The following is a 17,790-nucleotide window of genomic DNA, read 5'->3' as shown; positions in this document are numbered from 1 at the left end:
TCCCATGGTAACGATATTCAAATGATGTTTAAAAGACTTCAAGCAGCAGCGCGTGAGACTGGTGTTGTGAGCAGACAAATGTTGAGCGAGCAGCAGTGAAGTTGAGTGTGTGTATGACAGCTAGAGAGCGTGTGACATGTTGAACGCACGTGTATGACTGGTTGAGTGATTTTGAGTGTACAACAACCAACAACCTCGCTCAAACCGGTGGCAGTAATATCACTCCATTAACGTCCGCCATGATGTGACGTGCGTCGTTAATCCCACCCCTTGATGACACAATGACATAATTCCGCACACGGTGTGTTGGCTCAGTCGGTGAAGAGTCATGAAAGTTGTTTTTTGGGAAAATTAAAGGCTTTTAACTGCTTTATAGTGCGGAAAATACGGTAAGTTGAGTAAGTGAGTTTTATTTGCAAAGCACTTTGGTGATGATGCTTAATCTGGGTTGATAACCAAACTTCCCTTTTTCTAAATAAGTGAAAGTTAAAAGTGTGGCTGTACAGGAGGTATTGGTCATTGTGACAGTCTCACATCAAGAAGGTTGATGGTTTTCGTCTAGCTTAAAGTTATCGGTGTGTAGTTTTACGTCTACATTTAATTTGCCGTAGTATTTATGAATAGCTGTCTGTCTTTGACAGGGGGGGCGACCTGTTCAGGGGGCCCCACCTCTAACCCTATGTAGCAACCCTCATCAGTACCTCAAAATGAATATGTTTTGAATGACGTTCTGTAGTGGATACGTTTGTAATGTGAGAGGAAATGTTGAAGAATTTTCAGGGGCGGCTAATAACTGGATCTGGTAGATGCTGCATCTGATGATGCCTGGGGAAAGAAACTTTTTAGCGCTGCTGACAAGTACAATCCAGAAGGGAGACGATGGGTGTGTTTAGGTGTCCTTTAACACAGGAATTCCCAATCATTTTTGCACCACAGACTGGTTTAATGTCGACATTATTTTCACAAACCCACCTTCAGATGAAAACAACAAATCTAAAATAGCATGATCGGCAAGTGCATTAAAAAAAAAAATCTCACCACAGCGTTGAATATATAATTCTGGTTACTTTACTGGCTTGACTTGACCGAAACGAGTTCTCACAGGCTGCTTTTGTTTCAGAGAATCAGTTTCTTTGTTTTGATTAAATAAAACATTTTTCAGACAGTAGTAATCGATACAAAAATAGATTTATTTTTAATTTTTTTGTGCAGCCTGGTATAATATTTCTGAAGAATCCGCTAGTTTGGAATGAATGCATTAACAGGCTGTTCATGAATAAATCCCTTATAGAGGCTGATATCATGGTTTTTAAGCATCCTCTCTTATCAACTAGCACTCTGCTCATCAATAACTCTATTATAGTAGCTGTTAAATTGTGAGATAATAAACAGCTGTGTCAGCATCTTCAGGGAGACTGCTCTTTTACCAAAGGAGTCTTAATGAAAAACAGGAATCGAACGGCTGCAATAAAGAGCTGAGTCTGGACTATAGTGATTACTTATTTAAATCATTTAAATTGTTAATGACAGTGACTGTTTCCAAAATGATTGGTTGCACCGATGACTGTAATAAAGCACGTGGACTTCTGCTCAGATCAAAATGGTTGAGATTATTTTGTGGTCCAAACCTATGTCCAAATGCCTTTTTTAACTCTTAATTATCAAATCCAAACCATTAGAATATCATATTTTGAAAGTACACCACGGTAATAACAGTGGTATTTCTGTAGTAGTAAAGGCCAAAACATTGACACAGTTATAAAGGATTCTCAAAAAACTCCTGAGCCATCAGTACAAAAACGCATCCTTGATGGACTCAATCTTTTAACACACAGCTGCATTGATGAGTTTATTGAGAGGGAGTGAGACAAGCAGAAAGCAGGATAAATTGCAGCAATAAGAAAAAGGACATTCTAATTATTGGTACTTCGCTAAAATCAAGACATTGCCATTGTTTAAAATGCCTCAAAGAATAATTCATTTACAAATTATGAAAATGTTTAGTTTTTTTCGGCAAAGAATTTAAGAAAAAAAGCATAATATAATACAAATTGGAATACAAAACAAAGAGTTTGGTCAAAGTAAACGACACTGACTGGTGTGTTTATAACATCTGCCGGCTAAAAGATTTAATAAATGTTTTAAATTGTACTTAACGTTTGTGCAAATAGTAACTCAGCAGTCTCAGTATAAAATATATAATGACAAGCGTACAACCAACCCCTTCACATATGACTCATGACACAAAAGACAAGACAACAAAGAAAGAAAAAAAAGAAAATGAGTCATGGAAAGAAATTAACATTCCCCTTTACATCTCCCTTGAAAATAGGAACAGGATCACCCAATGAACTTTCTATTCTACATTGTTATTGCAACTGGTTGGAGTCAATAGAAACACACATTCCACAGACTGTTCAATTCTCAGGTCTTTTGTTTTGGATGTGTTGAGCTCTAGAGACGACAAGGACCAGCTGATAAAGTCTCAGCCAAGGTTGGACTCATTGTTGGTTAAAAGACTCACAGTGACAGTGTCTTGCACATGCAACAAAGGGGAGAGAAAATATCCCAGAGGTTTAGGAACATAGCCAGTCTGATAAAATACCATTGACTAGTTATGGGTTGATCAGGCCTCATGATCCAGCATCAGTTGTATTATGATATAGTGTCTTCATTCTCAAAGTCCACTAGATGGCAATCTCTGATTTATAATATTTGGCTTTGATCTACTACTTCAATGAAACCTGGCATCTTTTTTCGTGACAGTGCCATCTAGTGGCCTTTTGAAACTGTATCATGATACAGTATCAACTGCCTCATGAGGCCTCATCAACCCATCACTACCATTCACCATGACTTGTTGTACCTTGTCTGTTTTTATTTTAAAACCAACCAGATTACGGTTGTTCTGGTAGTCCTCGATAAAACCCTGTTACTAAAATGTTAAAAGGGGATGAAATAAACAATGACAGACAATCTCACATGGGTTTTGTTCCTATCTAAATGTTTAAAAACCCTGTTCAACAGAATCAGTATGGAGTCTTCCACGATGGCCCTGGATGAGCAAACTACATGGGGTCAAGTGCATGTGATGTTCTCCTCTAAATTCTGCCTTAACAAGTTTTTGCAAATGATTTAATGATAAATGATAAATGATTACCACTTAAAAGTGAATTCAGAAGAATTTCAACTGCAGAAAGTTAAGCTGAACAGTTTGGCTTATCTTCGGCTTTAGGGGTTTTATTCCATTATTCCATGCATTCCTTGTTGATTTATTAACATGTGTAAGCGTTTCGGTCAAAAGCCAGTTTTAGCCCTCATTATCCGGCACGGGAGAATTTGGTGCATCCCTACGTCTCATTGGCTCATACATTTTTAAACTGTAAACACATTTTTTATCAATTCTACCTTATATTCAAAAAAATGATAAATCAATAAACTGGATGACACAAGTACATAGCCAGGAGCATTAAAGGGTTAAATAAACGTGGCGTGTTTTAAAGACGAAATAAGTGTGCTAGTCTAATATCTCACACATTTCAAGGTAGGTCAAAGTGGAGAGGTGAACTTGGTGTTGGTTTAAACCTCCTCCGACAGTAACCCATGTTAGTCAGAAGATTGTCTCTGTGGTCCTCATGCTGTCTGTCGACATATGGTCTGCTCTGCAGCGGTGAGATTAACTGTAGGGTCACATTGATGTTGAAACCTTGACGATAACGGTCACGGCACTTTGTGGAGTGTCTGGGTCTCTAGCGTATGCTTGACTCTTTAGAGAGAACACACAGTGGGGATGTGGTGTCAAGATGCATGTCTTGTCTCTCCTTGACTCGTCTGATGAAAAGAAGTTTCAGAGTGCTCGTGTCGTTCGGGTAACATCCGACCCTCTACAGGTTTTTAATGAGGTAGGGATGAAGTCAGAAAAATCTATATTTGTCTGACTAATAAATGAAACACATATTTAATCTGCCTTTTAGACACAGCAGCTCTCCAAGTGGTTTAAGAATCCCTCGTCGTCTTTTAAGATCAAAGGATCTGTGTGGAGGTGTTTAATCGGGGTTGCCCAGAGTGTTTGCATTTGCCTAGGGATGCACGCAACGCCTCTGCAACATATTCAAATAGTGGCAAAAACAAGAGTATCCTAATTCAACATCACATTTGAGCGAAGATGTTTCATTTGTGCAGCAGTCGGTGCTTGATTTATGTTAGCATTGTGACGACAATCAGTGCTTCCGTTTGCTTCACAACGATGATAGCAGGATAGCCGACCATCAAAGTCATAAAACATTTTTTTAAAATCTTGTCTTTTTGTCAAATCCAGTCCTACTCAAAGTGAGGCCCATAGTGATGGTTTAAAAAGGGCCAACATTTTCACACTGTATCGAGAAACATCTGATGCTGGTGATGATATCATGAAGCTTCATTATTAGAGTCCACTAGATGGTGGTCTCTGTACTATTTCCTTTGTTTGGAACAACTGTTCTAATGAAACGTCACTTTATTTCTAAACTGATGGCGCCACCTACTGACCTCTAAATAACATTTAGAGGTCCCATCAGCCCATTACTAGCTGATGCTGTATCATGATACAGTGTTTTTATTGTGAAAGGCTACTCTATGACACTCTCTGCTTTATCATCTTTGGCTCCGTTCTAATAATTCAATGAAACATTTATCTCGTTTTCGCCTAGAGTGCCATCTAGTGGCTTTAGAATCTGAGTCATGATACAGAGTCAGCTGCCTCTAGGCGACCACATGCATCCCTTTAGATGCATTTCTGTGGCCCCCATGGGGTCAGAGTTAAATAAAAAAACGTAAAGGTAAAATGCTATTAAACTAAATTATTTTGTACTTTTTAATTATTCATAACTAGTAATACAAATATTTGTTTACATTAGTTATTTTCATTTGAGTATTAATTTAATGTCAAGATCAAAATAAAGTGTCCCTCAGGTATATAACTTGTTTATATAAGCAAAATAACCCCCAAAAACTTGTGGGGAAAGGAGAGAATGAATTCAGGTGAATTAGGGACGCTACTATTAAAAAAGGGTGTAATGAAACTGTTCCTTACTTAATATTTATTAAAAACCCATTAATCATACTTAGACTGATACGTCCATTTTTGCAATAGAGACACCTCTGCTTTTGTCTTCCTGCGTCGGACCACACTTACTATTCTTCATGCTTTCAATTTTGCTCCTGAAATGATGGCAAATAAAGTTCTTTCTCATCTAATTTCTGAAGCCCATGTTGTTTCTTTTACACAGAGCTTTTCATCAATGCATGACATCGCTCCCTTCTTTGAAAGATCTGAGTCAGAAGGAATCTGTGACCTTGTCGATGCTATTCATCTCCAAACACAACAGTTGCATTCAGTCTGCTTTCTTCTCCTGGAGGGTTAAGAGCAGATGCAAAGACAAACATGGGAGAGGTGCGAGCTCGGTCTTCCATTTAACGGACTTGAAAGCTGATTGATTGTGTACAGGAGACGAAGCTGAACGACGAGTGATTAAAAACTCAATAATATTTACGGTGTGTTGATTTTATTCTCAACACAGAGGTCGTGTGATTGTTTTCTGACTAAAAAATGGATGAAGAGATTATTTAAAATTCTGATCACAGTGATCATGATGCAAAGAACAGATAATTTAATGTTGTACAGAAATGAGTAAACAAAGCATTTGAATCCAAGTAAGTTCTTTTATGATGAGATTGTTTTGTCCTCCCAAAATCTTTTTTTTCTTTGTTGCATAAATATAAGGAATCTTTTTTGTTTGTTTGTCTTGTTAAGATTGAAAAAAACGTAAGACTAAAAATAATCAAACTGCTACCCCATACAGGGTGTCAATGGTGAAAGAAACCGTTTTTGAACCAAGTTGTTAATGTGTTGGTAATGCAGTTTTTTGGGCTGGGTGTGTACGTGACTCCTTGTCCTTCTGCTGCCTGTCTCATGTGGCCACTTAATGAACTGCAGTTTTTTGCACTTCCGCATTTACTTCACTTTTAAATATTGTATATTGCCACTCAATTGAGAAGCAAACCACATCTTTTTATGTTTGAAGGTCCACTAATGTGCAGATTTAAGTGTCTCTTAAATGGATCTTGGACCTTTACTTTACTCATCAGAGTCTGAATGTACAAAACTTTCTTATCATTGAAATAATTACGTGAGAAAATGTGCTTCAGCCCCGCCCACTGAAAAGCTTAGTTTTTCCGGAGTTTAAAATCTTGTTTACCACAACCACACCCACTCTGCTGTGATTGGTCAAACATTAAGATTCATCATTGCATGTCATCAATCCCAAAAGTCTCCACGTCCAACGGACTTGTTGTATAAACAAAGCTGGGCATGATTACAGCTGGCTGGAAGAGGAGAGAATTCAGGAGAGTTGGATTTTCACATTAGTCTCCCTTAAAGGGAATTACCAGTCACAGTGTTGTCCTCGATTACCATCTGGATCCACGAAGCTTTTGAAGACCTGTCTCTCTCTGTGGATCCGAATGAGTTCTGCTTCTGCTGTTTGTGCAGCGTGTTGTGCTCATAAGTAATGGAACACTAATGCCACTGGATGTCCCATCTTTATTTCTACAGTGAACAACACTTTAATGCTAAAATAAATGTTTGAAGTACGAATGAAAAGAGGCAATCAGTCAAAAACGAATCCAAACTTGCTCTTACCCCCTTTCCTTCTTCTCCCGCAGGTGAACATCTCCGGGTTTGCCCACAGGGCAACACCTGCTGCACACCTGAGATGGAAGATGCCTTCGGTCAGCAGAGCAAACAGGAGTTCCTGAACCTGGTTGATGAGATTAGTCACAATCTGAGAAGCACCTTTGTGTCTCGCCATCAAAGATTTGACGGTACGTTCTTGTCCGCGACCTCAGAAAAAACTAAAACCCAAAGAAAATCCAAGGTTTCAGTATTTTCAGGTCCTTCCTCCAGAGAATGTGAAAACCTCATTAATATGCTTTGGAGTGCAGAACTCTTGTTGGATTAGACAAACATGGTTCTGTGCACAACAGATTGACAGCTTTAACAGCGGCGCCGGCACCGAGTCTGCATTATTGACACTGTTTGATGGTCCTGTGCCGTTTCGTGAGCTCGTCTAAGCCCCCCGGTGACCACCGTTGACCAGCGCCCGTCCACTGAGCCCCTGCATCAGAGTGTGGGGGTGAACTCATTACAGTCCCAGCCTTATTTCACCTCTTCATCTTGCTCCCTCGGTTATAGAGTCAGCTTCTTTCAGTTACAGTTTAATGAGATAAAATAATCCCTCTAGCTCCAAACTCCAGTGTGAAGTTGTGTCTAATCACTGTAGACATTCCTTAAAGAAGCGCCTGCTGTCTGCTCTTCATTACCGACAACTGATCTTTCAATAAAACATCAAGCCTATATTTATATGACTTTATTTGCTTATAGGGAGTTGTTTTGACGAGTGAAGGATGTCAGTCCAGACAGTCTGCTGTTCCTGGATAAATCAGATGCGTTCTTTTGAAGATGCCAACAACAAACATTTTCTCTTAACTTAGTCATTCAGAGCCAAAACATTTGAGTTCATTAAAAAAGACGTGAAAATTGCCATCTTAATCATTTCACCATTAATGTTTAGTTTTTACTCAACTTCAGTCAATATATTTTCAGAAAGAGTTGCAAAATTCAACTTTTCAATCTAACAAAAGTATGGAGCAAAGGAACTTTGAATTGTAGTTTGGGACAAACGCTCAGGAAGTAATTTAGTTCATCACAAATTCAGGGAAGTGTCCTCATATCAGGGGTCAGTAATCTTTGTGGAACCAAAAAGACAGTACGAGTCGTGATAACGACACTAAACTGAAAAGCTTTTGGTTTCATTCCTTCCTACTCCGTTGTTGCAATTCCCATGAAATAATACTAATGGAAAGAACCGCAGACATAACATATTAAAATAATTGACAACAATTTTTTTTATTTTTGGGAAAGAAAAAAATAGTTAAAATTTGATTCTACACTCAAGCAATATTTTAGGGCACTGTTTACAAGGTATAGAACATGGTATGTGGATTAAGAGCTGCAAACCTTTGGATTATAAAGGTGAAGAAAGCACAATTATTAGTTTATATAAGAAATGCAGTTTTGCATTCATGAAATAATCAGACATAATCAGAAAATTACTTATTTTTACTTAATTACTTGTTCATTTTACATGATACAGCTGTGACATATTTTATTGACAAAGACATATTTCAAACATATGTTTATATTATTACTATCTGAAATGCCCATTGTTTGAGGATTATGTTTTAACTATCAATTTCTCATAAAATTCAACCTTCAAATGTTATAGAATTTATTTAATTCGACAACTGACATTTTAAAATTGAAATGTACTGCTGAATAATAAACAACTTTTTAAGCCTGATGTCAAATGTCAAGTACGGCATGAGAATGGGCTAGATAGCTTGAGACTTGGCAGCCCTGCTTATGTGTAACGGTTTAAGTGGAATTTTTCAATTGAACACGATTTGTGATTAAAGCCTTCTTGAGCCTTCTTTCAAAAGATAAACCACGCACCCACGTTGTTACATGATACAGCTGTGACATATTTTATTGACAAACACATATTTCAAACATATGTTTATATTGTTACTATCCGAAATGCCCAGTGTTTCTCTGTATAGAAAAAAATAAATAAAACAAGTTAACACAGTTAAAATATATACTTTAAAAGACCAAGACAACATAAGACAAACACAGGAGTCCCAGAAAATCAGGGAAAAGCCTACACGAATAAAAATGTCTTAAGATGTTTCTTGAAGTTGTCAGTAGATCCATCAAGCGCAGAGAGAGAGGAAGATCGTTCCAAAGCTTACTAACAGAACATATATAGGATTCTTATTTTAATCACACAATTATTTTAACTTTTAATAATAATAATCATCATCTAGTTTCAGCGAACGACAAGAGTTAGATTTCTCTATTGAATTGTTATGATATTTTTCGGTTATTATTTTACATCTTCTAAAGATGCATCTATGGCAGTTATTGATTGTAACTTGGGATACTTATTGATTTGTAGCAACATACACCTGTCATCTTTGACAATGACGTGTATGAGTCACAACTAGGAGGATTATGTTTTAACTATCAATTTCTCATAAAATTCAACCTTCAAATGTTATAGAATTTATTGTTTGAAATTTAACAACTGACATTTTAAAATCGAAATGTACGGCTGAATAATACAAAATATCAAGTATGGCATGAGAATGGGACAGATTGCTTGAAACTCGGCAGCCCTGCTTATGTGTAACTGTTTATGTGAAATTTTTAAATTAAAAATGTTCCCTTGAAATGCTGAAAATGGTCATAAAGGCAGCGATAAATTAGGTTTAACTAACCAACAGTTTTTATAAGCCAAATTTCAATTTTCCTGTTAATTACTGTGTTTCATGTTTTAATCTTAATCTTGGACATAAGAATCTAAATGAACGCTCTCTTTGACCGCTCGCTGCCAGTCTAGTGAACGTCAGGAGGTGAAGTCTTCCGAGAGAGCAGGTTGGGTTCGTCCAGGAGCACTTAGATGCATGACTCCAGGCCTCCTGCTTCCTCTCGGGGTTTGCTGCCACTTTGTGTAATTTCATCAGCGACACAGTGGAAGCCAAACGCAGGTCTTCCACCTTGTGCTGACAGAACATTCGGTGTCTGGATGCTCACCACCGACCGACTGCTGCGAGAGAATCATTGATTTCTAGATTTAAAATATGTCTTCTACGCTTTATGAACAATTTGACTTGCAAACCATCACTGCATAAGCCAGAAGGAACATGATGTATCTTCAGTTTTTATTTCTTTCCTGTGAAAGAAAATCATTGCCGTGGGGTATTTTTAAAGATGCTGTATGGTGGTTCATCTAGCCGATCTTTAGCATCTATTTAACACTTGTTTATGGAGGTCCACCTACACAGCTCCAGTGTGTAGCGAGATCGCTTCTCCTGACGAAGACTTCATGAAGAGTGTGCGGTAGCAGAGCATCCTACGCTCACCTACCTCTTTTGTTTGTTAAAAAAAGGGCAAATATGGCTAAATCAAACATGTTTTTTTTCTTAAGTAATTTGGAGTGCTTTTTCCCTGAGTGAGGGAAACATGCAGAGATCATGCTATTCTAGCTTGTTAAAGAAAGAGCTGAGCCAAAAGATAACACTGTCTATTTACTAGTACCTCTGAGTTTTAACCCTAATCAACGTCGTGATCAAAAGAATAAGGATGTGTGTATCAAGGAGGGAGGAAACCTCAGGGCAGACCCAGGCAGTATGTCTTTTTGCTTGGCCTGTTAACACCTCGGAATTCAATCCGGAGGAGTTGACAGAGGTTTCTGGGGATAAGAAAGTACAAGAATACAATATATTCCAAATTATGTTCATCGCCTCACAGCAAGTAAGTCCCGGGTTGAAATCCCTGACTCGCACCAAATTTACTTGCGGTACGGTCCGTTGTTTTTTATGGCTCTGCGGGAAAAGGAATTTGTACATAATAATCGGAGGACACACACCGAGTCTGGGTCTTCACATTTCCCGAAAGGCGCTGCCAGACCAGACCTCAAAATGTAAATGTAGATCTCTTTGCTGTGCAAGTTGGATATGAGAAGGATAGTTCATGCAGGAAGTCAATCGATGAAAACAAAGTGTGTCTCGTCCAGTTACAAATGAAATGGATGTTTGGGTGGAATTGTTTATAAATGATGAAAGCAACTTTTTAAAGAAAAAGATTATTGAGCATAGTTTGACACAGAGCATTCTCTGATAGGCAGACAATGCTCCGTGAAGCCTTATCTGCTTCACAAATAGATATTATATTTACAGAACTATCTCACCAAATTCCAACCCACATACATCAAATTGTTCCTGATTGATTGTTGATACTTTGCTTGCCTGATAACAACCTATCAAGTAACTTAATTGTTCCACTTGTTGCCTTTATCTTTTTTAAATATATTTAAGTTAAGCATCTTCTATGCAACAGTAAATGACCACCGGACCATGATTTTGCACCATATGCTCTAAAAGTGTGGGTGAAGTAGTAAATACAGCTTTTAACCGAATCATTTTCACCAGGGTAGTGTTTTTATCTTAATTGCAATCATCCTTTATTTTTAGTAATAATTCATAAAGCGCTTCTTTTCTTTTTGTTTGACGATCATGTTGTTCTATGACGGGTCTGTTATTCCCGCTATCATCTCCACTATAGATTAAATCTACTAAAATCGCTCCTATAATGTCTGCTTGTATATCACCCTGTAGTTCATTAAAGCTTCTCTGTTCACTACGCCAAGTGTAAGGAGAGCTTTTATACATATCTAGGCATGTTTTTATTTTTTTTTCATATTAATTTGGTCTGTTTATTTGCTGCTCGGTATTTGCTAATGACGCGACGCATGACGGTTGTATAATAATTAACCCTGATGAGGCAAATATCTTTTATTTTATTTCCACTTAGTTTTAATTTTCCTGCATATTTTTAAATAAAAGTCCTCACTAGAGTGTCAAAATATTGCGCAGCACCTAAAAAACAACTGTAAAAAGATCTAAATGTGTCTTAAGTATCCCATAACAATTATTTATAACGATACCAAAACTAGACTTTTGTCAGATTCTTATCTATATAGAGTTAATTGACATTGACTTTAAAAGTTTCGATACATTTGGCAAAGTGCTACGGGCTGCAAGAGTCTACGAACAAAGCAGATGATGGCACATGTTTTGTTAGTGTTTAAACCTGTTTCTAAAGCAAGTAAAGTTGGTCAGCTAAAGGGGAAACGACTTTCACTCTGCACACCTTTCCTGAATGGAACCTCCACTATCCTCTATTTCTTCTCCACACATCCCTTCTCTCACCACATGACTCCTCTACTGGTCATTTGTTCATGATATAAATCCATATTTGAATGCTTAGAGTTTTAATTTTCTATTTTGTTTTAAAATTGCTTCAAGTATTTTTTAACCTGCACATGGTCGATAATGGTGAGCCCAAAATAAAACCCCAACAAGTCCCCTTGCTTTTGGTCTGGTTACCAGAACCTCGTCCACGTATGGTACCAAGCATTAAAGATCAATTGATGTGAAAGCTCTCCTGACTCACATGTTGCAAATGTTAAAGTCTTCTTCTCCTAGATGCAGTAAGTCTCTCATCATGACATTTTTTTGAACTTATTACTTTATAAAGTTCTCCCCTGTCTGAGATCTAAGTGAACGAGAGGTTAGGAGAGTTATTATGACATAATAATAGCTTCACTCCTCCTCTAGCCCCACTTTGTTTATACAACAAGTCCCTTGGAGGTGGAGACTTGATGACGCATGGTGACAAACCTTGATGTTTGACCAATTACAGCATAGTGTGTGTGGATATGGTAAACAGGATTTAATCTCTTGAAAAACTTGTGTTTTCAGTGGGCGGGGCTTAAGCACAAAAGCAAAAAAGTATTTCAATTAAAAGAGTTTTGTACAAACAGACACATACTGATGAGTACAATAGAGGCTCAAGATAAATTTAAGAAACACTTAATATATTAGCATATAAAAATATGCTGGCCTTAGTATTTTTGTTGGTTTTTTATCAACAAAGGCATTGCCTCTGTCTCTTAAATGGCTATCCAGTGGCTCTGTTGAAATAAAGAAAATAATTATTATAATATTGCTAGACATCCCCGGGTCTGTGTTCACACCTGGAGTGAAAAGATTTGAAAAAAATGTTTCTGTACGACCAAACTACAGCACCAGTAGTCGTCGTATCTCACTCGCCAACAGCTTATTGAGCGAATTGAAACTACGGAGACACAGACTTGAACACTGTTTCATTAGAATGAGCAGCAAACATGATATTTCTCACACAGTTCAACAAACATGAGCATCAGTGGCCTGGACTCGCCAGGTGTGAAGTCAATGTGACGTATCAACAGATCAGCCTTGTTGTCGATGCTACAGTCAAACTTAAAATCTCTCAGATCATCATCACGTTTTGTTTCATCCTCCTCAACTCATACAGAGGGATAAATTGTGAAAAACTCCATGCTTATTCCCAGTATTTTCGCTGAATAAAACATCCTTTCAAATTCACCAAAATTCGAATTTAAAATATATTTCCATAGAAACCATCAAAACTATTTTTAAATGATTTTGAAGCAAGAAATGATCCATAACGTCGGTCTGAAAATACCAACACTTTACTGCACTTTAACTGTCAGTAGTTGAGACTGTGTGAGTGATTACATGCCCCTTGATGCACCTGCCCTTAGTGTCCCTTGTCACTCGCCCTATGTAGCTGGGACATCTGAAAAAAAGTGACAGATAAACGAATGAAAACAAGTCTCACGAGAAGTTAAATAATGACAGTAAACATCACAGATGCCTTCTGGTGTCGGTGCCTGATTATTGCCTACAAAGAAGAAACGGTCAAAGCAATTAGACAAACATCTGCCTCATTGAATTATTTGTTTCTCATTACTGGTAACATGGGGTTGTTTCTAATTCGTAATCAATTTCCATCTCCCTTCTGACCACTGGCAGCACAGCTCTGTGCGGTCATTGCATATTAAGAACTTCCGTCAGCTGAGCTACTTTCAAGGTATTATATTTCAGGTCAAAAATCACATCTGGCTCACGTTGTTGCTCATTTAACAGCCTGTGGTTGAACTCCATTGTTGCTGCTTAAAAGAAAAACGATCTTTTAAATAATGAGGTGTAAACAGACACGAGGGGTCTTCTAGTACTATTGTTCATGTGTCCTTGAACACATCACTTAACACATTGTGTGGTATGTGTTGGATAGAGGTGCGTTCTCAACATTTTATTCCAAAAATGATTTCCAGCCAGACCTTAAATTGACAATAGAGTTAAAGCAGTGCTGTGGTTTGTGTGCCCTTCACCGTCGTTCAGGTTTTGAAAATGATTACACTATCGGCTTTCGGCAGTTCGTTCATGATATCCGAGTCTTCTCTTCAGTCCAAGGTTTTTTAAAACGGGCTGTTCTGGGAAACCCTCTTGGTAAAAGAGTACACAAGCAGCCACATTAGTAGAGTTTATTAAAATGAGAATCAAGACATTAACACACTTAGAAATCTAACAAACTAATGATATTTTTTATCATTTTGAATTTACTTTATTTCATATATTTTTTTGTGTTACTCAAATGCATGTTGAGGGAGTTCAATTGAGTTCAACTATAGATATAGATAGGTTTAAGATCATGTATACAGGGATACAGTAGATCAAAGTTACGCTTCATTTTCAGGGAGAGTAATCCCCAGAATGTAAATTTGACTCCCTAAAGGGTAGGGCAGTAAATCTCCATCTTACATTTTGAAGAAGTTGTTTGAGATCATTGAAAGTAAACATAAAGTCAATCTCAGAGCATCTCATCAGTTTCTCTACACAGTTGGCTGTAAATGTTTCGCTGACAGTTAAATCCAGGTTCTCCAAGGGTTTTTGCACCGCAGACCTGGTTTATTGTCAGACTTACGTATCGACCTTTAGATAAAAACGACAAATTTAAAATAGCAAAACCGACTGCTCTGGACTGGTTTCTTTGCGTCCCATAAATACAGTTTGTGTTTCTTAGTTTCAGTTTACAGACTTTTGTGAGATGTTACTTCTGAGAAATCCACATGTCAGACATTAATAATCAACACAGATTTCTTTAAATAATTGTTTTTTCATTCTTTGGGGCCATAAGATTGAAAATCTGCCTTTTAAAATGATTAATTTTTTTCGTTCTTGTTCGTATTTGCAGAACTAGAAGTGATTATGTCAACCTGCATCACATGACCTCTACACTTTGCCTGCTTCGAAGTTCATTGGACTTTTTTTTATTTAGTCAGTTCCTGCATCTAACAATGAGAAAATCTCCACTTCATTGAGTCTTGTTGGAAGAATAATGAAATAATAATAATCCTCTAACCACTTAATTGATCCTTTGAACAGATGATTATATCGACATCAGCAAGGGATTCCACAGAAAAAAAAGGCTCTGTAAAAACAGTCTCAGTGGATTCAACTCGAATGATAGCATCTCTAATTAATGACATAAAACACGTTAATGAAATGAAGCCCAGGAGGAAGAGTTGGGAACAATATAAACAATCTTGATGTATTTATTTTCACTCACTCTTGGTTACTTACTGCTATGGTGTGTGTGCGCGGGAGACTGGCAGGGGGGCGGTCATGAGTTTAACAAGAACATTGGAACATAAAGGTCAGCATGTCTTCACGGAGCTGCACTAAGAGCGCCCCCCCCTCACCCGCCATCTCACCCCCCCGCCCGCCCGTCTTCCTCACGGCCACTTTCTCTTGACTGGGTTTTCCTGTCAAAGCAATCAATGACCCATCTAATGAAAGTGCTCGGCAGGAGACCAGGACTGCCTTCTTTTTTTCCAGCAAAGAAAGTTGGAACGGCTGCAACGCTGACATTGACTTTAAAAGTTTCGATACATTTGGCAAAGTGCTACGGGCTGCAAGAGTCTACGAACAAAGCAGATGATGGCACATGTTTTGTTAGTGTTTAAACCTGTTTCTAAAGCAAGTAAAGTTGGTCAGCTAAAGGGGAAACGACTTTCACTCTGCACACCTTTCCTGAATGGAACCTCCACTATCCTCTATTTCTTCTCCACACATCCCTTCTCTCACCACATGACTCCTCTACTGGTCATTTGTTCATGATATAAATCCATATTTGAATGCTTAGAATTTTAATTTTCTATTTTGTTTTAAAATTGCTTCAAGTATTTTTTAACCTGCACATGGTCGATAATGGTGAGCCCAAAATAAAACCCCAACATGTCCCCTTGCTTTTGGTCTGGTTACCAGAACCTCGTCCACGTATGGTACCAAGCATTAAAGATCAATTGATGTGAAAGCTCTCCTGACTCACATGTTGCAAATGTTAAAGTCTTCTTCTCCTAGATGCAGTAAGTCTCTCATCATGACCTTTTTTTGAACTTATTACTTTATAAAGTTCTCCCCTGTCTGAGATCTAAGTGAACGAGAGGTTAGGAGAGTTATTATGACATAAAAATAGCTTCACTCCTCCTCTAGCCCCACTTTGTTTATACAACAAGTCCCTTGGAGGTGGAGACTTGATGACGCATGGTGACAAACCTTGATGTTTGACCAATTACAGCATAGTGTGTGTGGATATGGTAAACAGGATTTAATCTCTTGAAAAACTTGTGTTTTCAGTGGGCGGGGCTTAAGCACAAAAGCAAAAAAGTATTTCAATTAAAAGAGTTTTGTATAAACAGACACATACTGATGAGTACAATAGAGGCTCAAGATACATTTAAGAAACACTTAATATATTAGCATATAAAAATATGCTGGCCTTAGTATGTTTGTTGGTTTTTTATCAACAAAGGCATTGCCTCTGTCTCTTAAATGGCTATCCAGTGGCTCTGTTGAAATAAAGAAAATAACTATTATAATATTGCTAGACATCCCCGGGTCTGTGTTCACACCTGGAGTGAAAAGATTTGAAAAAAATGTTTCTGTACGACCAAACTACAGCACCAGTAGTCGTCGTATCTCACTCGCCAACAGCTTATTGAGCGAATTGAAACTACGGAGACACAGACTTGAACACTGTTTCATTAGAATGAGCAGCAAACATGATATTTCTCACACAGTTCAACAAACATGAGCATCAGTGGCCTGGACTCTCCAGGTGTGAAGTCAATGTGACGTATCAACAGATCAGCCTTGCTGTCGATGCTACAAACGTGTTGTTCTGTGTATCATGAACACAATTTCTTTGACATGTCATGCCTTTTACTCTAAAAATCAACGTCTTATACAGACCTGGCATGTGTAGTACATTTTTGTAAGTTGTTTTTTGTCTTCACTCTTTTAAAATACAAAACAATATTCCACGTAGACAAAGCCTTGGATTCTTGGCATTGGGTCAGAACCACTTATGCTCTCAAATTGAGTTCTCATTGTACAGAAACAATGGATGAATATGTTAAAATCAATGACTTGAAGACTGTGACCATCTCTGGCATCCTTTTAGCAAAATTGGATGTGCATTCAAATGTGTTGGCTTTCATGAACTACTGTTTATATTCTTGCAGCATAAACAATCAGACTCCAGCTGGTGTCGGAAAAAATATGGGTTTACTTCAACTTCAACTTTTGCACTTTTCAGTAGAATTGTTGTAGCTCTTCAAATATTAACCATGTTTGTATTATAAATAACAGATTGTCAGAATTATAAGTTGCCACGAGGGACAGACGTGATAAATGGGAGAGAGACGTGATTCCTTCGGTCGTAATTAGCGAGAGCTCTCACTGACGTTCAGTGGAGGAGAGGGAATTTGTCAAAAGCAAGTTCAATGAAAGAGAAAGTTTCCACATTGCGTCGTGAATTCTGCTGTAATGTTAGCAGAATATTCTAATCACTCCTGGTTCTACTTAAGATATAAATACTGAATGAAGAGATATTAATATCTGCACATACAACTTTCTCAGGTCTGAGTTTGTGAGTCCTATTGTTGTGTATTTCAATTAATTATTAATCATCAATTCATAATAATAATTAATAAGCCTGAGAAAAATGTCTGTTGATGCTTTCTTCCAAGAGCAGAATGTCATACTGTATCACTCTCCACGTGAAACACCTCAGCTTTCCCATCTTTCAACGGATTCTCGTCCGATTGCATCAGTTTTTGAAAGACCCCAGATCAAGTGGCAACATTTAAGATCTTTAATATTGACATGAAGTGATCTAGTACATTTTTCTTACTCAAATATCTGCATTTAAATCTCTTA

The 17,790-nt window shown here is 37.7% G+C and overlaps 1 protein-coding gene across 1 annotated transcript in view; it reads left to right on the top strand.

Annotated features, from left to right (window-relative positions):
- Positions 1–17,790, top strand: part of gpc6b (glypican 6b) — a 102,051-nt gene that overhangs the window by 25,194 nt on the left and 59,067 nt on the right. The window contains exon 2 of the mRNA XM_087804420.1: positions 6,703–6,861. Coding sequence (XP_087660546.1) covers positions 6,703–6,861 — 159 coding nt within the window. The remainder of the gene's footprint in view (positions 1–6,702; positions 6,862–17,790) is intronic.

This window comes from Callionymus lyra, chromosome 12 (assembly GCF_982586985.1).
Source record: "Callionymus lyra chromosome 12, fCalLyr1.hap1.1, whole genome shotgun sequence".
NCBI lineage: Eukaryota > Metazoa > Chordata > Actinopteri > Syngnathiformes > Callionymidae > Callionymus > Callionymus lyra.
This window is presented reverse-complemented; position numbering and strand designations above follow the sequence as displayed.